The following is a 22268-nucleotide window of genomic DNA, read 5'->3' as shown; positions in this document are numbered from 1 at the left end:
TTGGCATTCTGCCATGCAACAGGAGTTAGCATCCTTGAAAGTAAATAAAACATGGAAACTGGTAAATCTACCTCCCAATGAATGCTGTCTAGGTTGCAGGTGGGTTTTCAAACTGAAAAGGGATGCTGATGGCAAAATCCAAAAATATAAAGCAAGATTAGTTGCAAAAGGGTTCACTCAAAGGAAAGATTTAGACTTTGACAAGACTTTTGCACCAGTTACTAAAGGTGAATCAATTAGATTACTGTTAAAAGTTGCTGCACTGAAAGGAATGTCAGTTCACCACTATGACATTGAAACTGCATTTCTCTATGGTGATTTAGACCACAAATTATACATGCAGCAACCCCCTGGCTATGAAAAAGGGGAGAATCTAGTCTGTGAACTGCAGAAGTCAATCTATGGGTTAAAACAAGCTGCTAGATCCTGGAACCAAAAATTAGATGAAAAACTGCAGAATGTTGGTTTTGAAAAAGGAAAAGCAGATCCATGTGTATATATGAAGAAAGACAAGCAAGGCTCTATGTATCTGTGCATCTGTGTTGATGATTTGCTGCTGTTCACACCAACAGAAAAACAAAGGCTTGATTTTGAAGCCTGCATGAAAAGCCATTTCATATTAAAAAGCCTTAGAATTGTAACAAATTACCTAGGTTTGGAAATACACAGGGAGAAGGATGGTAGCTTTCTGTTAAACCAACGTCGTAAAATTCAAAAGCTCCTAGAGGATTTTAATATGCAAGACTGTAAACCAGTCTCTACTCCGATGATAACAGATTTTCAGAAAGATATAGGAGAAACTCAATTAACTGAGGCAGAGAAATATAGATCTGCAATTGAAAGTTTACTGTACATTGCAAATCATTCTCGCCCAGATATCTCAAATTATGTGGCCATTTTAAGTAGACAGGTCGAGAAGCCTACATCTACTGGAGAAGCAGCATTGAAGAGGTTAATGAGGTATTTGCAAGGAACAAAGAATTATTGCCTGAAGCTAAATGCCTCTGGAACCGAGAAATTGCAGGCTTTTGCCAATTCTGACTGGGGAGCAGATGTCAGTGACAGGAAATCCACTTCTGGGATTTTAATTCAGTTTGCTGGATCTAGCTTAGGCTGGCATTCTAGAAAACGAACACTTGTTGCTCTTTCCACTGCAGAAGCAGAGTTTTATTCTCTAACACAAACCTGTAATGAGGTTATATGGTTTAAACATTTGTTAAAAGACATAGGCATGGAAGTGAACCAGCCTATAACTGTTTATAAGGATAATCAAGCTTGCATTGCTATGGCAAAATCTGAAGCCTGCAAAAATAGGACAAAACATATCGATATTAGATATCAATATATCAAAGATATGATAAGCAAAGTAGAAATAATGTTGAAATATTGTGAATCAAAAGACATGATTGCTGATATTTTAACCAAACCTCTTGCTGTACCAAGACACAAAGAGTTAACAAAGCAAATTGGTTTGCATCTTATTCTGTAGTATAAAAAGAGGAGTGTTAATGTTTTCTTCTACAGATTAAAGTTACTATGGTAACTAATCATTTTGGCCAGGTGAAGAGGTTGAATTCAACTGTCCCGTTTTCGAAAGTTAATTGCACCTGAGGGAAAGAACTTGCCTGGACTTGTTTTAGTTTCAGTTCCCCTTCTGTGTAGGCATGTAGAGAGTTAAGCAGCTCTCACTGAGAGCCTGTAAAAATGCAGAAGCTTTTAAATATGTTTTGCTTTCTGTAAATAAAATTATTTTTATAGAAATGCCTGGTGTGTGACTTTTCTGATCTCTCCTGGGCCAAAGGCTTTCCTAGCAATCTGCCAACAGCTACACAAGTTAACTTAGCTTTAAAACATTACTATTTCTTATATTCTTCATTTCCCAAAACATCTCTGATGGAACCAGGCACTTAAAACTATGGATAGACATATAAAATGTACTAATACACTAAAGTATTAAAATATTGATAAATGGAATGTTAAAATGACAAGGTTCTAAAAATCAATTATTCTTCTGTATGATACTGTTGAATAAGGCACTGGATGTAAGATCCGGTTTCATCATCACTAGCATCTTTAACCACAACAGCACCCATAAAAAACAATATTAATTATACTGGTCTGGGGAGGACGCAATGTCCAATATCTTTATTAGACCAATATATAGAATGGTTTAAACTCCATCCACTGCCATTTTGTTCTTCCAGTTTGCATCCTACACGGTAAAACTTCAGTTGCCTGTGACTTATTCCTCCTGACTATGTTATAAGAGACATTCTGATATTAATAAATAACCAGTTACACCCATGATCTTTTCCAGTTTTTTCACTGTCACCACTCCCTGTTTACCAGATTCTCCTGGTTAGACCAAGGACACTCTTGCTCTTAGTATATCAAAGGGCAATAAGCTCTATTGAGGATAAGACATCAAGGAGGAAGCTTGCAAGATAGGAATCTGTGGAATCAGATCACGGAATTTACTAAATACTGAGCATGGATAGGGCTTATTTATCCGTAAATGAAAGGCAGCACCTACGGATTGCAAAACGAAAAAGAAAAAAAACCTTGCAAGACAGGACTTAAATTCAGGAAAAGAGACTAACTTCCTACATTCTCTATCATCCTGGGATCAAATAACGTCCACCAGTTATGTACTGGACAGTGTCTGGATAAGGACAGCTTAGGATCAACCACCTTTTCTCCCTCAGGCAAACTGGTGACCTTAAGTGGCAATTCGCAGCTGCCAGTTCAACTCTGAGAGAGTGCCCTCTACCCTACCTTCTGTTCCTGATTCATGGAGAGAGGGCCCTCCAGCTCAGCAAACACTTCCTTGGGCCCAGCCATGTCTATTAATTTCAGTACTTGAGCTAATATTGCCTCAGTATGGATAAACAGTGCAGTGAGAGTTGGGGGAATTCCCATCATTCATCCACATCAGACTTTCCTTTCAGGGTTAGCAGTATCAAAGTGCAGAAAAAAAGTAAGAAAGTTAAGTGTATGAGTAATAAAATAAATAGTAAGAGCAAGAGTAAGCTTTAGAGGCTTTTCTGCACTGCAGCCATCAGCTGCTAGTATCCCGTGGATAAACTGGCTGGAAATAAACCCAGTTTAAGAAATCCCTTCCCAAATTTCATCCATCCACCTCTTTGCTCACAGCAATGGCTAGATATTCTGTCCAGATTGCAGTTAAACCTGCCCCTGCTTGATAGAGTCCTCTGCTTCTTTTCCCCTCTCACCAACCCGCCCCCAACCCCCAAATGCCAGGAAAGTAAACACTAATTGCTTTTCCTCCCATGGATGTGTCTGTTAAGGACTGCTGGGAAAAAACATGACATCAGGTTTACAGTTTTTTGCACTGCTTGGGCCAGAAAGGGTAACCTGGAAGAACTTGTCAATTTCACTCAGTTGAAAAGAACAGCAACAAAAATACCCAGCCAGCATTTCACCATTCTACCACCAAACCTGTACAAAACAAAACAAGTCCAGCACCCTTTCATGGTAGGAAGCCCAGCAGCCCAGCGCGAAGTGGCCATTGAAGGCCAAGATGGGGGTCTGGGCCCACCAAAGCACACAGCAGACAGTCAGAATGGGATAATTTGTGTAGGATAGAATAAAGTGCAGCAGTTTGTTTGTTTGTTTGTTTGTTTTGTATGGCTGCCCATCTCACCAAGTGACTCTAGATGGCAAACACAATTTTAAAAAATAAAAACAATTAAAATAATACAAACTTTAAAACACATAGTGGTCAAGAATAAAGCACCCATCATAATGACTAACTTAACCACCTAAGGGGTCCCTGTACACACCAGGCCAAGGCACAGAGCCAGATCTTTAAGGACTTAGGAAAAGCTAGCAGGTCTGGGGCCATCCTGATTTCCAGAGGGAGAATATTCCATAAGACAGCAGGAAAGGCACATCTTCTAGGCCCTACCCACCGGCATTCCTTAGCCAATGGGACCCGGAGCATACCCATCCTGCCTGATTGGATTAGATGGGTAGAAACAACTGGGGAGGGATGGTCCCTCAAGTAACCCAGTCCCAAGCCATGACGGGCTTTAAAAGTGACAGCCAGCACCTTGAATTGTACACTGAAGCACACTGGCAACCAATGCAGCTCATGGAGTAGAGGTGTTATGTGTGCTGAATAACCAGCACCATTTATTACCTGTGCTGCTGCATTCTGTGCTAGTTGAATTTTCCGAGTGCTCTTCAATTGCAGCCCCATGTAGAGTGCATTGCAGTCATCCAGATGGGAGGTCATGAGGGCATCAGTGACAGTGAGCAGGGCCTCCTGGTCCAGGAACAGGCACAACTGGTGCACAACCAAGGAGTGATCTGACCATGACAGGAGAGAAATCAGTATCTCCCCCAAATTCAGAACAACTTGCCACTGCCTCAACAGAAAAAACAGGTCAGACACATGACCACTATTGTGCATTGGGCCTGGACTTCCAGTGGGGACATGGCAGACTGTGCAGCTGTGCCCGCAGGCTCAGTGGGCAGAACTGACAACACAGCATTTTTTTTTTTCAGGCTCAGGCAGGTTTTTCTGAAGCCCAGGACTGTTCTCCGGATGAAGGAGTCACCCCATCTGCCCTCCAACGGCTGTCTGCAGCCAGAAGATCGCAAACAGCATTTTGTGTTCAATTGGTAAGTGCTAGCTGAGATGTGGGACATCACCATTTTCCAAGCTGTGCTGTAGCCTTAAAGGACACTAAGACCGGCTACCCCATTTCTAAATCACCAAATTCATATTTTTTTAAAGTAAGCATACCCTAAGAGAGGCTTTCTACAGCAAGGAGAAGTGGGCTGTCTTGATGCTTATTGTTATTTTGGGGATTACTTTTTTTTAAAAAAGTCTTTTTTAAGTTTTGGAATTTGTCTCCCTTCCAAATATAACGGAGGATTGAGAGTAAATAATTGCCTTTCTGTTATTATTTTGGTATTAAATTTGAAGATATTAGCATTTTCCTACAGGTTCAATCGGCTGATTTAAACCGTCAGCTTTCTGTTTCTACTTGCCCTGGGGAACTGTTTATCTCACTTTCACTTTGTGTAAACATACTTTGGAACTTCTCCATATCTTCGACTTTCCCTGGTTAAGCTCCTAGGGGGCGCCATAATCTACTGCATGAGACATGGAGGATTTTAAACAGATCTTTTCTGACTCCCATCAAGATTTTAAGTAGATCTTTTCTGACTCCTATCAAGTTTTTATACAAGACATTCAGGACATTGTGGAAAATTGTGGGGATATGTCAATGCTTTGGTTTCTTTTGAAGTGGGATAAGGGTTAAAGAATGTTTATCTGGATCACTTTTAAGATTTGACTGATGTTATTTGTTTTTAAGGATATGGATTAAGATTATTAGGGTATAAAAAGTTTATTTGGATGGTTTTAAGAATTTGATTTAAGGTCATTGTTTTGAATTGCTTTTCTTTTTTGGGTTTATTAAGATTAAGATTATTAAAACAGTTGTATTATTTAGTATAATGGCAGACAATTTATGTGCTTTTTAGTTTGACTTTTATTATAGTGGACAGAAATGTATAGAATAGTAGTAGGAAGGGAATAATTAAATAAGTGCTATTTTTTGGGAGAGGAAGTTGTTTAGGAGGTTTATATGAATTTTTTTTCCTTTATTTTAATATAAGGGGAGGGAGTAAGTATACTTAGTGATTTTTCTAATGTGCTAAAGGGGAATGATTTATAGAAATAATGTGATTTAGGTTTAATATAGAGTAAGAGATTGATTATGTCACATCTTTCTGTAATGTACTTTTCTTTTGTTTTTCACACCTTTTTAGTTTTTCTTCTCTTTTTTTGTACTTTTTTGTTTTTTCATAGCTTTTATCTTTCACTTTAAACTTAATAAAATTCATAATAAAAAAAAATATTATGCATTGGGCCCATGGATGACCTGGAACAGACCCATGGCAGTTATGGTGGCCGTGAATTCCCAAGCTACCTTGACCCCACCCCCAGGGAAGGCAAGTTGAAGTCCTTCAAGACCCTAAGCCTGGGGAACTCCACTGCCAACCTGGCCACGGAGCCAAGGCGCTCAGGCAGGGAGGTTGCTACACAGCAGGGAGGCTGGTACAATAGCAACAGTCCCAACTGATCCCTAGAGCCTGACTTAATAAACAGGGTCTTATACCCAGTAAAGTGCCCCTGGATGCCTCCCAAGTATTTTGGATGACCACAATCACCTCACTACCCCTACCTGGGATCTCAGGTGATGCCACACCCAGAACCAAACTCGGTACATCTCATAAATGGGACCCTCACCCCTACATGCCCTGCCATGTTTTGGTAATACATGCCAGGTCAGCTTTCTCATCCAGAATCAAGTCATGGAAGAGAGTGGCCTTATTACAGACCAACCTGGCATTCAGCAGCAGCAGCTGACAGCCCAGGATCTTGAAGTTCTGTCAACCAGGGCCTGGGAATGAGACTAGGGGGCTGGAACATGCCACAGGAACAATATACCTGTGGTGTGGTCCCCAAGACCAGCTTGCACCCTGTCTCCCATCATATATCCCTACCCATCACTACTGAGATATTATAGCCCACCCTCATTCCTCCAGAGGCTTCTTCCCTCCTCTGGTCCATGCCCATGCCCACACCCCCCACCTTACTCACACAACCAACAATCAAGCAACCAAGGAGCCCCTAAGACCAGAGGCACTTCTATAGAGCACTCAGCACCTCCAGATAACCAGGGACCCCCCTCACTCCCATATACCATCACATAATGCCTTTAGCCAGTTCCCTCTCACCAGACTGGTTAGGCACCTAAATATTCACAATCCCAGTGATGCAAAGCCCCCTGCCCCTGGCTCTCATCTGTGGAGAGGTAAGCAGAATCATAGTCCACCATTCACAATCTTTTCCTACTTGATGACCAGTCTAGTTCCCAATCAAAATCTTCACATTCAAAGTCCTCTTAAATAGTGATGACTTCCACTTAAGAGCAGCCCACACTAAAATGGCTGTTACAGGGTCCCTTCCAGCTCCCAGCTAGGGAGGAGGCAAGATGGCTACCCAACTGTGTGGGGGGATAGCCACAACTGCCCTGACCCAGCCCTGCCTCTGCCACAATAAAATCCCCCTACTGGATGGGTCCACGATGAAAGAGAAAGGCAGCCCCCATCTGTTCTCCTACAGCTCCAGAGCACACATCCCCTCTGTAAGCCAATAGAGGCCCTCCTCCATCATCATCAGCTCTGCTGGCCTCCTTCCCACTACCACGTTACTGAACACTGCAAAATGTGCAAAGCATACCCAGCATGGAGCAGCTGATCTGAACACTTGGCAATCCAGCAATCCAGCTGCCATTGCCAGCTCCAATCCCCCCAAAAATGGTCCTCCAAACCATGACCCAGGTAAGAGAGTGAGCACTGGGCACCACGCATGATTCTGTCCCAACCTACCAGAAGGCCCAGCAAGGGATACAAATTGTGCACACCAGATAGAAAGCCAGTCTAGCCCAGTCTGGTAGGGAAATGAACCCAGAAGACTCCTCCACCATCCAGTCTAAAACATAATACCTCCACCCATCCACAACATACTAAATTCCATACAAACTTCCCAACTCAATGCCATGATTAAAAAAAAAAAGATGGAGTGGACTGCCTTCTTTGTGTCAATGGAGAAGGGAAAACTTTACTTTTGATGTACAGCAAGAACCTGGGTGGAGGTGACTTCCAACAAGCTAAGGATGAGCTGAGGACATAATCTGTTTCTACACTCCCAAAGCAGTGAGCGCTTCACCTTTGTGCTGGGGTGAGCAAAAGTAAGGATCCTAGACATAGCCAAAATATTAAAGGCAGGAGATAAGAGATGTGGGGAGGAAGTCATCAGATGGGCCTATAGGCTTCTGGCTTTGGTCAATCAAGGCTTTCACTTTGCACCTATTAGTAAGATAAGGAAAGAATACTCTAGCTTACTAGCCTTCCTTGTATCCATGCCATATGCAGTATTCTTTCCTAAAGATGGGGGGAAAAAACCTCTTCTAGAAAAGTTACGATTTAAGGTGAAAGTATATACACTGTGGAGGGAGGGTGAAGAAAAGATAGCAGTCAATTGATGAGCAGTAGGAAAGAGTACAAATATATGCCCGAGGGAGAAGCTCAACGTTGCAAGCATCAAGAGAGTGGAATCGAGGCAAAGCAAAGGCTGTAAATCAGGAACCCCACAGGAAGTATTTCTCATAATAATTGGAACTAACCACCTACAGCTTCGTTTGAAGATCACCAGGAGAATAGGTTGTAAAAATATGTAATATCTAGCCAGTTCGAACACATCAGAAGCTTCCTTAGACTAAGTCTGTCTACTAGTCCATCCTTCTCTAAGAGCCTTCCATGTATGGGCAAATTGCCAAAATTCTCATTGAGGAATTCTGGGAGTTAAAGCCCACATATCTAGCGGATAGTGGAAGGGCGGTCTACAATGACTGGCAGAAACTCTACTAAGTTTCAGACAGGAGTCTTTCTCCACTGTTTGGAAATGCCAGGGATTGAGAGTGGAACACATGTTCAATGTCATCACTCTTAACTGTTTTCCAAACACAGCCAGTTTGTAATTTTTCAAGGTACTTCTACATGATGTGCTAATGATACTGGCAAATACTTAATGGCACTGCTAAATATTTATCTAAGTAATTTTACATTTTATTTAAACCTGTGCAAAAATAACATTGTGGTATGTTTATCTTGATTTTTTCTCATCAAAACTAGATATAAAACTGGATGGAATGAGGCAATGTTGGTTGATTGGTGGTCATCAAACCTATTAAAACACCTGAGCCAGTGTGAACTCTTCTTAGAGTCAATCCCTTTTAAAGAATTTAATTTAAAGGAGGTACAACATAGTGAAAACAAAGGAGGTTCTCCTCCCAGGCAGTCCAGTGTTACCATAAAATTGATAATGTCCACAAAACAGGAATACTATCAGAAGCCAGCACCTGTCCTAAATTAAAATTTGTCAGTTCTTTGGGTATTGCAAAGTCAATTTTAAACTGGTATTGAGAGAATTTAATACCTATTTTTCCTATGGTCAACATTTTGTAGGACCTGTACCTTTGAAAAACAAAGAAAATGTCCTAACATACATGGCATCTGGTATGTTTTGCATTTTTTCTCTTGATAATGGCAACTATGTTTCACATGGAGGCAAGCCTTATAGTAGTTGCCTGGTGTCAAACAGAAAACACACACACACAACCCTTGTCTTTGTTGGCTTCTCCCACACCAAATTTGGTGCCATTTTGTTCAGTTTTCAGAGATTCTGCTGATGGACAGACAAACAGAGTCTTGAGTCCCTTTATATAATTTCTTACCAACATTTTGCTGGGCTGAAAAGAGGAACAAAGCGGAGAAAACTTTCTTTCCAACTCTTTACCAGCAGTGTTCCCAGGAGGTGGTTCCATTTTCTACTGTGGAATGAGGTACCATGTTGCCTTTCTGTGTATTTTTGTGTGTTTCTGCTCTCTTCTCATGTCACATCAGTGTTGCCCATTGGTGGGGACTGGAATAGACAAAGCAGGCTGTATCTCTCTCGTGACACTCAGTCACATGACTGGGGGGCGGGGTTAGAGTGGAGCAGTCAGCAACATTCTGAGTAGCTGCCCCACCGCCTCTCTCATAGGAATGCACTAAGGGAATTTTTCTGGAATATTTTTCTCCAGATCTGGACCATTTTTGAAAACCTTTCTTTTTCTGGCTTCTACCTCCCCCCACCCCCCACATCCATGAGATTTCATTTCCTTTAGTTTAGCTTAGTTTACAGAGAGTTATTCTGGTGATACACACACCAAAAGATAGAGTGAGTCCCTAGCCTCCTCAGTGATTTATTTCCAACTTTCTGTTGAGCTGGAAAAAATGAAAAGATTTATATCTTTTAAAGAAGTGTAGTAACAGAAAACACAGTTTCTTTGGGTTAAATTATGGTTGCTTTTTTGTTATTGGTCTGTAGTGGTTCCAGGGCCCCGGCTTTTCAACAGTGTGTGTGAGAGATTCAGTCCTGAAGGTGTGTCAGGCAGGATCCACCCAGCTGGTGGTGAAAGTTCAAAAAGTTCAGCTCTGTTAAGGTTGTTTATCCTGCTGGGAGAGGAATGTGCAATGATATCAGTCCCGGAAGGAAATAAATGTAAAGGCAAACAGAAAAGAGAGGGACAGAATTGGGAAAAGCTACAGCAAACAAGGAAGAAGGCCCCTCAGGTGTTGATTTTGATAGGAAAAAAAGTCAAGAAATGAATCCAGAGGTGGAAAACCACCCACATCAAATCAATAAGGGCAACTGGAGCTCAGTGGACAGGTGGATTATGATCCTTTGTGAAGCGGGTTGCCAGTTACTAGCTCAAAATAGCCATTTTTTTCCAGTGAGTCCTAATGGTTCTCACTGTATCTAGTAACCTGGTTCACACATATCAGTGAATTATAAACCATGATTTATGACCTATAACAATCTGGATCACACATTATATTAAGCAACAAGCCACATTAGGGTTAGAAGCGTCATCCAAACGAGGATTATCAAAACCTGCCAGATGGTGAGAACAGTGTCACAATCCAAGCCCTGCCTGTTTTGTCTGTGCACATGACAACAGGGATGTCGACCATGGATCACATCACCAAACCCATCAACTTGCATTTTGATTCCCCCCTCTCCCCTCCCCCCCATACCATTGAAGCTTAGTGTGATGCATAAATTAAGTTGGTTCTAAACCATAATGTGGCTTGGTTTTGGCTTGACACATTGTATGAAGCTGGCCATTATGGCTTGTTAAGCCATGATTTATGGCAATGCATTGGGTAACACTGTCAACCTGTGGGTTGTTCAGTAAACCATGGTATAACACGGGGCATTAATCCAGTGTGTTTCAATGGACGGCACTTTTGCATTTGGGAAAAACGATCCCGAAGTAACGAGAGCGACTGGGTGCCTTGACTGGTCTGAAGGCAGCCGAAGTAACCTTGAGATTGTCAGGTTTTCAACCCGAGTGTCTGACGGGGAGAAACGGATCTGCCGCTCTGGAACAGCGCCTGATTCTCACCCTTACTGGGAAAGAAAGTACACGCTACAGCTTAAACGTCAGCTCAAAGCAAGCAGATCCGTCGGGCAGGTGCGGAACGTCTCCCTTCCCGAGGACTGAACGTGGGGAAGGGGCGTGGCTTCGGCCGCCCTCTGCGGGACTGTCGCTGTCCCTGGGACAAGCCAACTCCGCCGGCAATTGAGCAGGAGCCGCGAACCTGCCCCTGCCCCCGCGCCCGAGCTCTTTCTGCCTGGCGGGGAAGAAGTGCCGAGTCCCAGTTACGGGCTCCCACGAAAGGGGCGTCGTCTTCTCTCCTGAAGGACAAGTCCGAGCTGCTTGACTTCTCCCAAGAGCCGGCTGAGCATGGGTGGGCAGTGTTGCTGCTTATCCGAGGAGGAGAAGGCAAGCAGGCTCCTGAGTTTGGAGATCGACCGGCGGCTGCGCCGAGACAAGCGGCATTCCCGCAGGGAGCTGAAGCTGCTGCTGTTGGGTGAGTGGGGCGGCCGGTCCCGCTTGGGTTTGGGCTTGGGTGGGGCTGGGCGAGGAGGCGCAGCCTTGGGCACCTGCGTCGGGAGCGAAGCGTACCTGGTGACGGGCAAAGAACCCGCTGAGAGCGTGAGCAGAAATCCACTGGCTCACCACTGCCAAGGTCGCGGGATTTAAGGCAGGATTCCCCGAATGCTTAAGGGAGAAGTTCTCCTTAAGAGTTCCTAGTATTATTTTGGCATGGCATGTTAACATCATGGTAGTGTAAGGCTGAGATTCATAAACGTGCTTATTCTTAATTTAAAATGTTTTCGTTTTAAATGGATAATCTTTTACTGCGTAAATTAGATCATCTGTATTCCCAATTGAAGGGCGAAGGACTGAGACCAAGGTGCAGATACTTCTAGAGAACTACTCAGGACTGTTTGCAGCATGGCATTACTGAGATAGAGACAGCTGAATACAGGAAGTTTATTCAGTAATTGCCTGGGGAGGGACCCCAGCTGTCCCCTTATCTAGAATAGGTGAGTAACTCTGCAAGTTGTTGAGCAGACTTTGAGGTCCAACTTACCTTACATTGAAACTGAACCTAAACAAGAATTGATGGAATGTGGGCAGAATTTGTGTACAGAAGAGAAATAGCTGTAGGATTTCTTTGCCATGCGTCCATTTATTCTTCTGCTGCGACTGGATACTTTACTGCATGTTATCACTAAGATTAGGGCTTTTGGGGGGTTACCTCTATTGTGGTACAGGAACCACAACACTTCTACTTGTTCCTGTGTCACTAAAGTAGCACGAGCGAGCATTCACTTTGGACCTGGGTGCTGTACTCGGTTCAGCCATAAAACTCCCTACAGTATGTGACTTTGGCAAGCCATTACTCAGACAAATCTACCACAGGGTTGTTATGATGATAACCTGGAGTGGGGAGAAAATTATGCTGACTACCTTTGAGAATGGCTGGGCCAACATGCCAATAACAGTGATCATCTGCATTGATTCTGCAGCTCCTGAACTTCACTAATTCAGATTAATGTGAGAAAGCTAAAAACAGCCCACAGAAAGGACGCCACACTGCAGCCAAGACAGCACACAGTAGTAATGCCAGAGTGCACCTTTTGCTAAACTTACAGCTTGGTTCTCTGCATGGTTTTTTAAAGAACTGTTTAAATAGAAGCAATGAGGGAATCAAGTTCTTACTATTGTGGTCCCAATGAAAATCACCGCCTCCAAACCACTGCTTTTCCCCCCTGCATCCTTCCTGCCTCCTCGTTGAAGCATGTGACTCCACAAGGCCAGCATCCCGGCCTATGAGCCACTCTTGACTACTAGGTTCTAGTTCTTGCCCACCATTATTGAGTCAGCAGAAATTGTATCAGCCTGGCATTTGCTGGCCTCATTGCTGGTTGTTATCCCACATTTATTGTTCCTGTTTCCAGTCACTGTCAGTCATCTGACGTCCCTCCATGGTGATGAGTGACTATGCTTAAGAGATTTTATACGCCTCGAGGTTGTCCTTGGATGTTCTTGGAATAAATATGCTTTAATCCTGGTACAGTTAACAGTGACTTCACTAGTAGTCTAAGGATGAAGTAAGAGCATGTTCTGGGGACAAAGGGAACATTGCTCTTCTTACAGAAGGATGAAGGTGTGCTTACGTGCAAGTAGAGACACAGCTTGTGTCTCCACCAGTCGTAATTTTTGGATGATCTCCTAGCAGCAAGGTATTCTGACCATTTTACTTGCCAAACAGAAACTCCCAAATCCAAAATCATGAATAGCAAAGGGCCAAAAAATTCTATTCTGTCCCTCTGATGATCTTCCTACTGCTGTATACTTCATTCAAACTCAGTACCTAAAATATAGCAAGAGAATGAAAAGAAAACAAACAAACAGAAAGTGCAAGATATTCCCCAATTTTCTTCCAACTAACAGCCAATACTGTTTCTTTCCACCTTTTTTAGGTGCCCAGAATGCTCAGAGGCATTCCAGGGAAATTACACTGGCAAATAGGTGGGAGCTGGTAGCACTTTGCTTTGCAACATGGACATCCTACTTGTCCAAAACATTTTAAAGAGTTGTTAAGGATGGGAGGTATTTCAGGGGCAAAGGGAAATGTCTTTTTTAGCATGTTAGGGAAGAAAAAATCGGTATCAACACCACTGAGTCAGATAGACCAATGTGTGACATGGAATAAAAAAGTTCTCTATGTTCTAAATAAAATTTCACATGACTGCTTGGAGCTAGAGAGGAAGGATTGTAGGATAGTATATGAACTATTTTCCAAAGAAAATTCAAAACATGTTTATGTTTATACGTATATACACAAAAATAAAACAGCAGTCGCCAGACTCTTTCTTGCTCATGTGACAGAGGTATTCCATTTACTATATTTCAAAAAGCTTTCAAAGTTCTGATGAGAGTTCTTGAAAAAAAGTAGGTAAACTCATGTATGAAGCCTTAGCTTTATTCATATGAGTAGTAACACCTTTTTCGCTGAATCTTTTGGAAAATGTATTCCTATTCTCAATATTAAAAAAGCAAATTCATTTTATCTGCCAACTCAGTCATTGCCATTACCTTTTATGACGAGGACTAGCAACATAATTTTAAAATAATTGAAAATCATGGATAGTGACTTGAATCAGTGTAGCTAAAATAGCTGGTAACCAAAATATCGACGCAACTAAACTTCATTAAGCCCAGTAGTGTTTTGTATCATGCTTTCAAAACAGCATTAGTTATGCCTGTACCTCATTTGTGGTTAATTATTTGCTCAGTCTTTTTTGTTACTACTGCAGTAGTGATTTTGAATGAAATTCATGTGGTCTGAAATAAAAAACTGTATTGTACAAATCAAAACACCACCACCTTTTAATATAGATTCCTGAGAACTGTTTAATGAAATGACAGGCCCTAAATATATATTTCACCTCCATTCCCATAATCTGCCAGATTTATTACACAGTGATAGGACCAAGCCCTATATAGCTCAGGATCTGAGTATCTAAACCCACATCTACGCAGAGACTGGGGCAGCCCAAGGCATACTGAGTTTTCAACATTGTCTCCTTTGATTATTCTCATCAGACCACCCCCTGTGTCCAATTCAGAACTTGCTGTTACAGGGATTGGGGCTTATTTCTGTTTCCTCTTTTTTTTTTTTTTGGTCCAGCTAGTCACATGACCAACCAATTGCTGGATCAGTAAAATTTCAAGGAGCCTTCCCATTTGTGGCAAGCATTTCCTTAGGTCTTTGTCATTAAGTTTTTCCTGAACACCCATTATGGGACCATCTTCTCCCAGTTGTTTCTACCCATCCAATTCGATCTAGCAGGTTGGGTATGTTATGGGTCCCGTCAGCCAGGGAGTGTCAGTTGGTGGGAACTAGAAGGCGTGCTTTCTCTTCTGTAGCGCCTGACTTCTGGAACATTCTCCCTCCAGAAATTAGGATGTCCCCAACCCTGTTGGCCTTTCGTAAGGACGTGAAGAACTGGCTTTGTGCCCGGGCCTGGGGCCTCGAGCGTGTGGGTGGTCCCGCCTCTTGGCTGTATTAACATCCATATATTGCTTACTTGGCAGCCATGTATATTTATTTTGTATTTATTTTATATTTTAATTGTTTTAATTGTAATTGTTTAAACTGTTTTATAGTTGTATTGTTGTAAGGTGCCCAGAGTCACTTGCTGAGATGGGCGGCTATAGAAATCAAATAAATAAAATCAAATAAATAAATATAAAAGTAGGGGATGGTTTGAAAGTAAATGTGCAGTTCAGGGTTCTTTAGCTTTGTACCTGTCTGCTTGGTGCATAATGTAGTTCAAACATCAACCAACATCATATCATGTAGACTAAAATGTTGAACAAGTCATTGTTGATATCTGAGATACGGATATTGCTTATAAATGGATTTTGCTGCTTTTATAGATCACACCTTTCAGAAACATGGAATTTTAAATTTTATAATAGGAATGTGAACACTTGTGTTTGTCAGTCTATCTACACGCACACAAATAAATACATATACACTATGGATAAAATCCATTCCTAATGCTTGTGTATAATTCATTGTCACCAGATGCTAGGAATAAATCGTGTGTTCTTTGGGCCATTGTACTGTTGTACCAGTGTGTTGTTAATTATTAAACTTTTTACAGAGAAACACTTTTCCAATATGTTTTTTTCTCCAGTATTTACAGTAATTCCAACATGTAGTATAGCTGATACTGTTCTATAATCTTCAATATATCTTAGCTGCATGCTTTGTGAAAAAGAAATTGTAACAGAATATGGAGTCGATTTTGGTTGCTTGTGTCCTAAGTATTGTCAGGCCCAAGAACAACAAGGAATCAATCCAGCCAAACTTCAAGTCTTTATTTGCTCACACCGTTTAGACAGAAGCTTGCCAGACTAAAGCTACTTTGCCTAACCTAAGGGGAAGTCACCTGGGAAGGCTCTAGGGCGGGGCTGCTCAGAACCTCTTAGTCTTCCCATGTTCCATCTCTGGACTGTGTTTTCTCTTATCTTGCTCCCCTCCTCGGAATGTGCTCCGTCCTTCCTGAGAACCAGCAGCATTACTGAAGTCCATCACATCACCTCCCCCTCCAGAGACACATTCCATCACAAGTATACACTATTGTTAAATCAAAAGCAATTAGTCAAATATACAACTTGATTAAGGCTTCAATAATAAACATCAAGCTCCCAAATCATTATTTAAAAAATTATTAGGTTTATTTCCTAATGTAACTACTCTTTTTTTTTATTCAACACTTTTTTGTACCCCTCTGTTTTATAATATTACAGTATCATGAAAAGTAGAGGAAGCATTACCTCAGAGAATTGATCAACTTGTTAAGCATCATGGCTCAATTGGAGTTTATGGTAGGGCACATAAAATTGTAAGCAGTGATAGCTCCAGAGTATCCTCCTACCCAAACTTTCTGCAAAACTGCTATTTCTGTACTACAAATTGTGCAAGCTCCTTAAAGTGAGAATTCGAACATCCCATGCATGACATTAATATGCTTAACAGTTACTTTGTTTTCTGTTTATAACCATCATGGTCTAGTTTACCCTTTGCAGATTTCTGAATATTCTGGGCAAGAACCATGCTGGCTGGAAATTATGGGGGACACTGAGTTAAGAAGATTGAGCTGATCTATTTTACAGTGATGTGTGATTGGAAATATCTTCTTCCTTGCATGTAAAGAGGAAATTTAATTTGATTGGCAATGTACTGATCTCTCAGTATTAACTAAAATTCAAATGATTTGTTCTGCCTTCACTGTTTTCAGTAAGAATTAAACACAGAAGATTAAAGCCTTACTCCTTTTAAAAGTGGAGTAAGTTCTGGCTGTAAACATTAGTTAAGAAATGTTGGTTTTATTATTAAAAACTGTTTCTAGGAAGTGGTGATAGCAAGTAAAACTAAAGTCCTTGTTAAATTCTTTGATTAATCATGACAATTATCTTGTCTCTAAAATCTCGTACTATTACATACTTGATCTTGGTGGCACAGGAAAATAATGTAATTTCCATAATCAAAATAGGCCATCTGTCATGATCACCGTTGCAATGCTTGTGACATCGCAACGGCTCGCATGACAATACAGGGAAATGGGTCCCTGGCGGATTAAGGCAAAGGCAACTATGAAACACAAAGGAAAGCAACAGGTGCAGGAAACTAAGTAACAACTGAGACCGGCGGTGCAGAAGACAGTGATACAAAGTTGCCAACAAGCAATTGACTAAACAATAAGAGAGGCGCGCCCGAGCTGTCAAAGGATTAAGAGCCTGATCGCCCGGCAATGATTCATTACCATTCAGGAAGGCAATCGAGGCGATGCCCGGGGCGCAGGGGGGCTTAACAACCCCTCACCTGACAGGGACGGAACCGGTGGGACTCGTGGGACGCACCTGGAATAAGGTGGGGTGGAGTGCTGACCGGCGCGGGCTATTTAAATCCCGTTCCGGCGCGCTCCCCTCACTCTCAGCTTTTTAAAGGGCATGCACTCTATTCCTCAATAAAGCCAGAACCTAAGCCTACGCTAGGGTCTGTGTCTTTACTGGATTGCAGGCAGAGCCTGACACCATCCTATTAGCTGTTTATAAATGTATTTAGAAAATTAATTTGTGGCAAACCCTGGCTTACCATGAGTGAGTTTTTACTCATACAGACCACCAGGAGGCATTATGTGATTGGTTTTGTCCTATATTGGGACTCATCAGATGTACATAGCAGGATGGATGGATGGATAGATGTATTGCTAGTTAGTATGGGCAGCCCATTTGCTCTCAGTAGCATGAGTGATTTCTACAAACCAGAAGTGGTTTGATTTGTAGTATTGAAATTTTCCTCTAGTTCTCAAGCATATACTAGTTTTAAGAAGAAACGGGTGCTGTTCCAGAACCACAACTAATGAGGGAGGGTATATTCAGAACTGATACAAACCATTCTAATAATTACTAGTTATAATTAATCAGATACTTTTAATATTTTGTATTTCAATTGTATCAGAGTGAGGGAACCCTAACTATAGCTCCCAAAAGCCATACACAGGTAGTTCAGTAACATCTGCTGAGTGCAGTTCCCCCACTTCTGTATTATAGATTTTACTAGGAAGAAATAATTTGGACATTATCTAATGTGTAGATGACTTGATAATCACATGTAATAAAAATGTAAAAGATGCAAATACACCTAAAGAATTGATGGCTTAGATTTTGAGACATGATAAAGGCAGTTTTGATCCCCCAAGTCTTTGGCCAAGGTACTGAGGTTTTTGTTTGTGCTGTCTTAATTTTAAATAACATTAGTGCACTTTTAGTATGCCACAAGTTCCTTAACATGAAATGTGTTATTGTTCCCTTTTGCACACATGCATACTCCTGAGCAATTATAGAAACAATGTTCACATTGGGAGAATGTTGGAAAAAGATGAGGTAGAATGGCTGTCTTGATCTGCTTTCCTTTAAGGATTGTTTCTTTTTCTTCTTACCCTTCCTCCTCCTCTTCTGATTTTTCAGAAGACCTGCTGGACTTGAGAGCTTTATAAAGATATTTTGAACCTATACTCAGAACACTAACTATATTTAGCTTCTCCTTATGCACATGAGTAATACTGAAGGTGCATGATGCATAGGTAAATGCTGTATCCCAACCTCAGCTTAGTCAGTAGAGAGGATAAATATCACAAAATAGTTCTTCCTGCATGAAATATTATGAAAAATTCCTTTCAAAAATAGCTTTCAAAGACTTTCTGCAAACTCCTAAAGACCTGGTTAGGATGATGGTTAAGCCCCTTTTGGTTTTGGTTTTTTTTTTGCTGTTTGGGTTTTTTAGGGTGGGGTGGGGTTGGGTTGGGTTCTGTCTTCCTATCTTTTGTCCTTTTTTCTTGATATACTTTGTTTTCTTTTAATTTTTTTTATTGGTAAGTTGCCCAGATTTGCCATGGAGTCAGGCAACCTCAAAATTGAAATCATCATCATCATCATCATCATCATCTGATTTTTTTTTTTGTCAAAATAGCAAAGTCTGCCCAAAGTGTATAGAAACTAAATGTAGGAATCTAGGCTACAATCTTCTCCATTTGCTCCTCAGAAGTTTTATATCTCTCCCAAATGACTGTTGTTGTGTGATACATGCAGACAACGAACACCTCTGCCACTTGCATGGATCAGCACTGCACCGCATTTGGTGCTGTCCTTCAACAGCTAGAATTGTGTCTACTTCTGTAAGAGAAGGATGGATTGCTTTATTCCTCTGGCTCTGAAAGTGGCATGGCGACTACAGCGTAATGAACTACTTTTGTCCTTACATCAAACCCAATCTATGTAAATTAAGATATACAATCTTCCCAGACTCTACAAGATTGTGGTTGAAAAAAACCTTATTTTTAGAGCTTTCCATTAAAAAAAATATCATATTTTTAGAAATGTAATCAACAACCAATCAAATAGGTGGCAATGCTAAATTTAGCTCTGTGATATGGTTCATACATTATGTATACTGTAGTTTGCTTGGCTTTGATTAATTTTGTTAGGAAAACTGAGCTACTTGTAGTTTATTCATACTGGGGGTACTCTTGGATTCCCTGGAGGAGCAGTGAAGGCTGTGGCCAGCCTTGGCTCGGGTACCAGTTGTGCCCTTGCCTAGGACTGTCATTTGCACCATTGTCACCTCCTGCCTAAATTAGTGCAATTTGCTCTTCATGGAGCAAATTGAAGACTACCTGAACACTTCAGCTGGTTCAGAATGAACTGCCTGTGCTTACTAGCTGTTATGGTATTGCCCCAGAACACCATTGCTGCAAAGGTTATATCGGTTATCAGTTTGGTTCTGAATGTATCTCCAGGTGCCGGTTAACACATATAAAACCCTAAGTGGCTGAACCTGGGTGTTTTAGAGACTGCCTATGTCAGATAGATTCTGCATTACCAGCCTGGGTAAATAGTTGCTCTTTGCTGAAGTCCCCTCTTATCAGGAGATAGGACAGGAGGGGGCAGAGAGGCAGGCATTTTGGTGACTGCTCCCCTCATTTGGAACAGCTTATCCCCAACATAAGAATGGCCTTCCTCTTACGTCTTCTGAGAAATGATTCTGGGAGGCCTTTGATGGTTAAGCAACTAGAAAAATATTCGTGCCATTCTACTTTTGTTGTTGTTTATTGTTATATTATTTGTTGCAGTAATTTTGATTGGATTTTGATTTCAAAACCTCTTGAGTGAAATGGTTTATACACCATATAAATAAAATATAGTTAAACAAAATAGCAACAAAGAGGATTTATACTTACATTTCTTTCATTTTCCTGGTATCATTGATTATATGTTTACAATTTCTGGTTACAGTTATTGGGACATACATTGTAAATATTGATTTGCACATTTGTACTTCCTTGAAGTGACTTCCTCTTTGCTTGATATAGTCAGACATTTGCAATTTTCGGATGCAGCTCATTTTCATGATTTGACATCTTCTGAATAATTTTCATTATTGTCCCCTTCATTTCCAGTGAAATGACACATTTGAGAACCAGTCCTGTCAATTTCAATATCTATCTATTTATCCATCTCTCTCTCTCTCTCACACACACACACAAACACACACTACTATGTGATATATATATATATAAACCAGGGGAAATAGGACTGGCAAGGTTTCACCCAATCTTTTCAGTTTGCCAGAGAACAGAGAGAGAAAAACAAAACGAATGGTGAAGCAAGTAGATATATATGGCAGAAAACCTAGTGGTCTAGTTACTGTCCTTAATCATGGGATGCTGAGTCACTTTTGTATCTACTTGTACAGAATTATTGTTGCTGTTGTTGGATTTTTATCCTGCCTTTAAAAAAAAAATGTCCTACAATATGTGAATAGGCAAACAAGGATGTCTTTACTTCCAGATTAGACAGAATGGACAGGATGACATATAAAGAAAAGCGTAACTTGTGAATGGTAGTAATAACTGGGGCAGGGAGAGTTTTCCTAGCAATGATCAAAGTATTAATACACTTGCGATTGCAGCTTCTACATATTTTTCTGATGTGCTGCGGTCCACAAGTAATAGACTTTATATTCTGTCCTGCATTGCCTCACAGACTCCTTGCAAGAAGGAATACTTCGATATCTCCAGATAATTTTGTTCACTCAATCATGTGACTGATCCATTTTTGTTCAAATCTTCAATGTCACATGAAAGAGGGAGCATTGTCATTGTATTAAGTCTTGAAGCAGACTTCTGGTCTGTAGAAACCAAATATAATCAGTCTTTTTTCTGAGTTATAAAAAACATTCAAGGGGAAGAGAGGGATATGGTATGTTTCCTTGGTAACTGGAAAACCAGCAGGTTTTTCAGTTTCACTAGGGGGTGAATATAGCACTCAATACAATTTTTAGATACGTTTTTGTTCAATTATTTTCACTTAAAATTGTTTCCGTTTTTGATATATACATCTTATGTACAAAAATATTAGTGGAGGACAGAATCTATTTCCATGACTTTCTTTTCTCTGGAGAAGGGGATGGTTATAGTAGGAGGGAACTAATGACTTCTGAATCCAGATATTTTATATGTATAGTATGGCTTTTATTAGTTTTTGCCTCTGCAAGCTTCCTCAATCTCTGGAACTTTTGCAATGGAAAAATATACTGTAATGCAGAATTAATAAAGAAGGTAGACAATATATTGTTAGAAAAAAATAATGGTGTTATGCTATCCTTTTATTTGTTTCTCATGTTTACATGTTTCTCATGTTCCAGATAAGAGTCATCACTTAAATATTCAGACTCTTGAAAAGCATATCTGTCTTGTGAAGTTAGAAGGGTCCAAAGATATGAGCAAGCCAGCGTTATCTAAATGCCAAGTACTGTATTTTGCAGGACCCAGCAAAATATAGGGGTGCACTGATGACCTTTTGACATTTCAGCAATCAGAAGTCTGAGGCTGCATGTTGGTGAACACTAGTATTCTGGCCCTGTATTTTAGATTAGTTCACTACTGCATTCCAGTGGAAAATTTGCATACAGAATGAAACTGTATTCTTACCAGCTCTATTAATGATCAATTAAACCTGCACCTCCAATGACAGAGGAAAAAAAAAATCTATACAGCCTCTACATAGAAAGAATGTCTGATGATTCCTGTGGGTTTGAACACCAGCTAGTTGTAGGGTCCTCTGGTGGATCTTTGGGGGATTTGGAGTAGATGGGGAAAAATTTGCACTCAGTTACTTAATGTAACA

The 22268-nt window shown here is 40.9% G+C and overlaps 1 protein-coding gene across 1 annotated transcript in view; it reads left to right on the top strand.

Moving 5' to 3' along the window:
- Positions 1-11263: 11263 nt before the first annotated feature.
- Positions 11264-22268, top strand: part of LOC134491417 (guanine nucleotide-binding protein subunit alpha-14-like) — a 52134-nt gene continuing 41129 nt past the window's right edge. Inside the window, exon 1 of the mRNA XM_063295164.1 lies at positions 11264-11523. Coding sequence (XP_063151234.1) covers positions 11397-11523 — 127 coding nt within the window. The 5' untranslated portion in view covers positions 11264-11396. The remainder of the gene's footprint in view (positions 11524-22268) is intronic.

This window comes from Candoia aspera, chromosome 2 (genome assembly GCF_035149785.1).
Source record: "Candoia aspera isolate rCanAsp1 chromosome 2, rCanAsp1.hap2, whole genome shotgun sequence".
Classification (NCBI taxonomy): domain Eukaryota; kingdom Metazoa; phylum Chordata; class Lepidosauria; order Squamata; family Boidae; genus Candoia; species Candoia aspera.
This window is presented reverse-complemented; position numbering and strand designations above follow the sequence as displayed.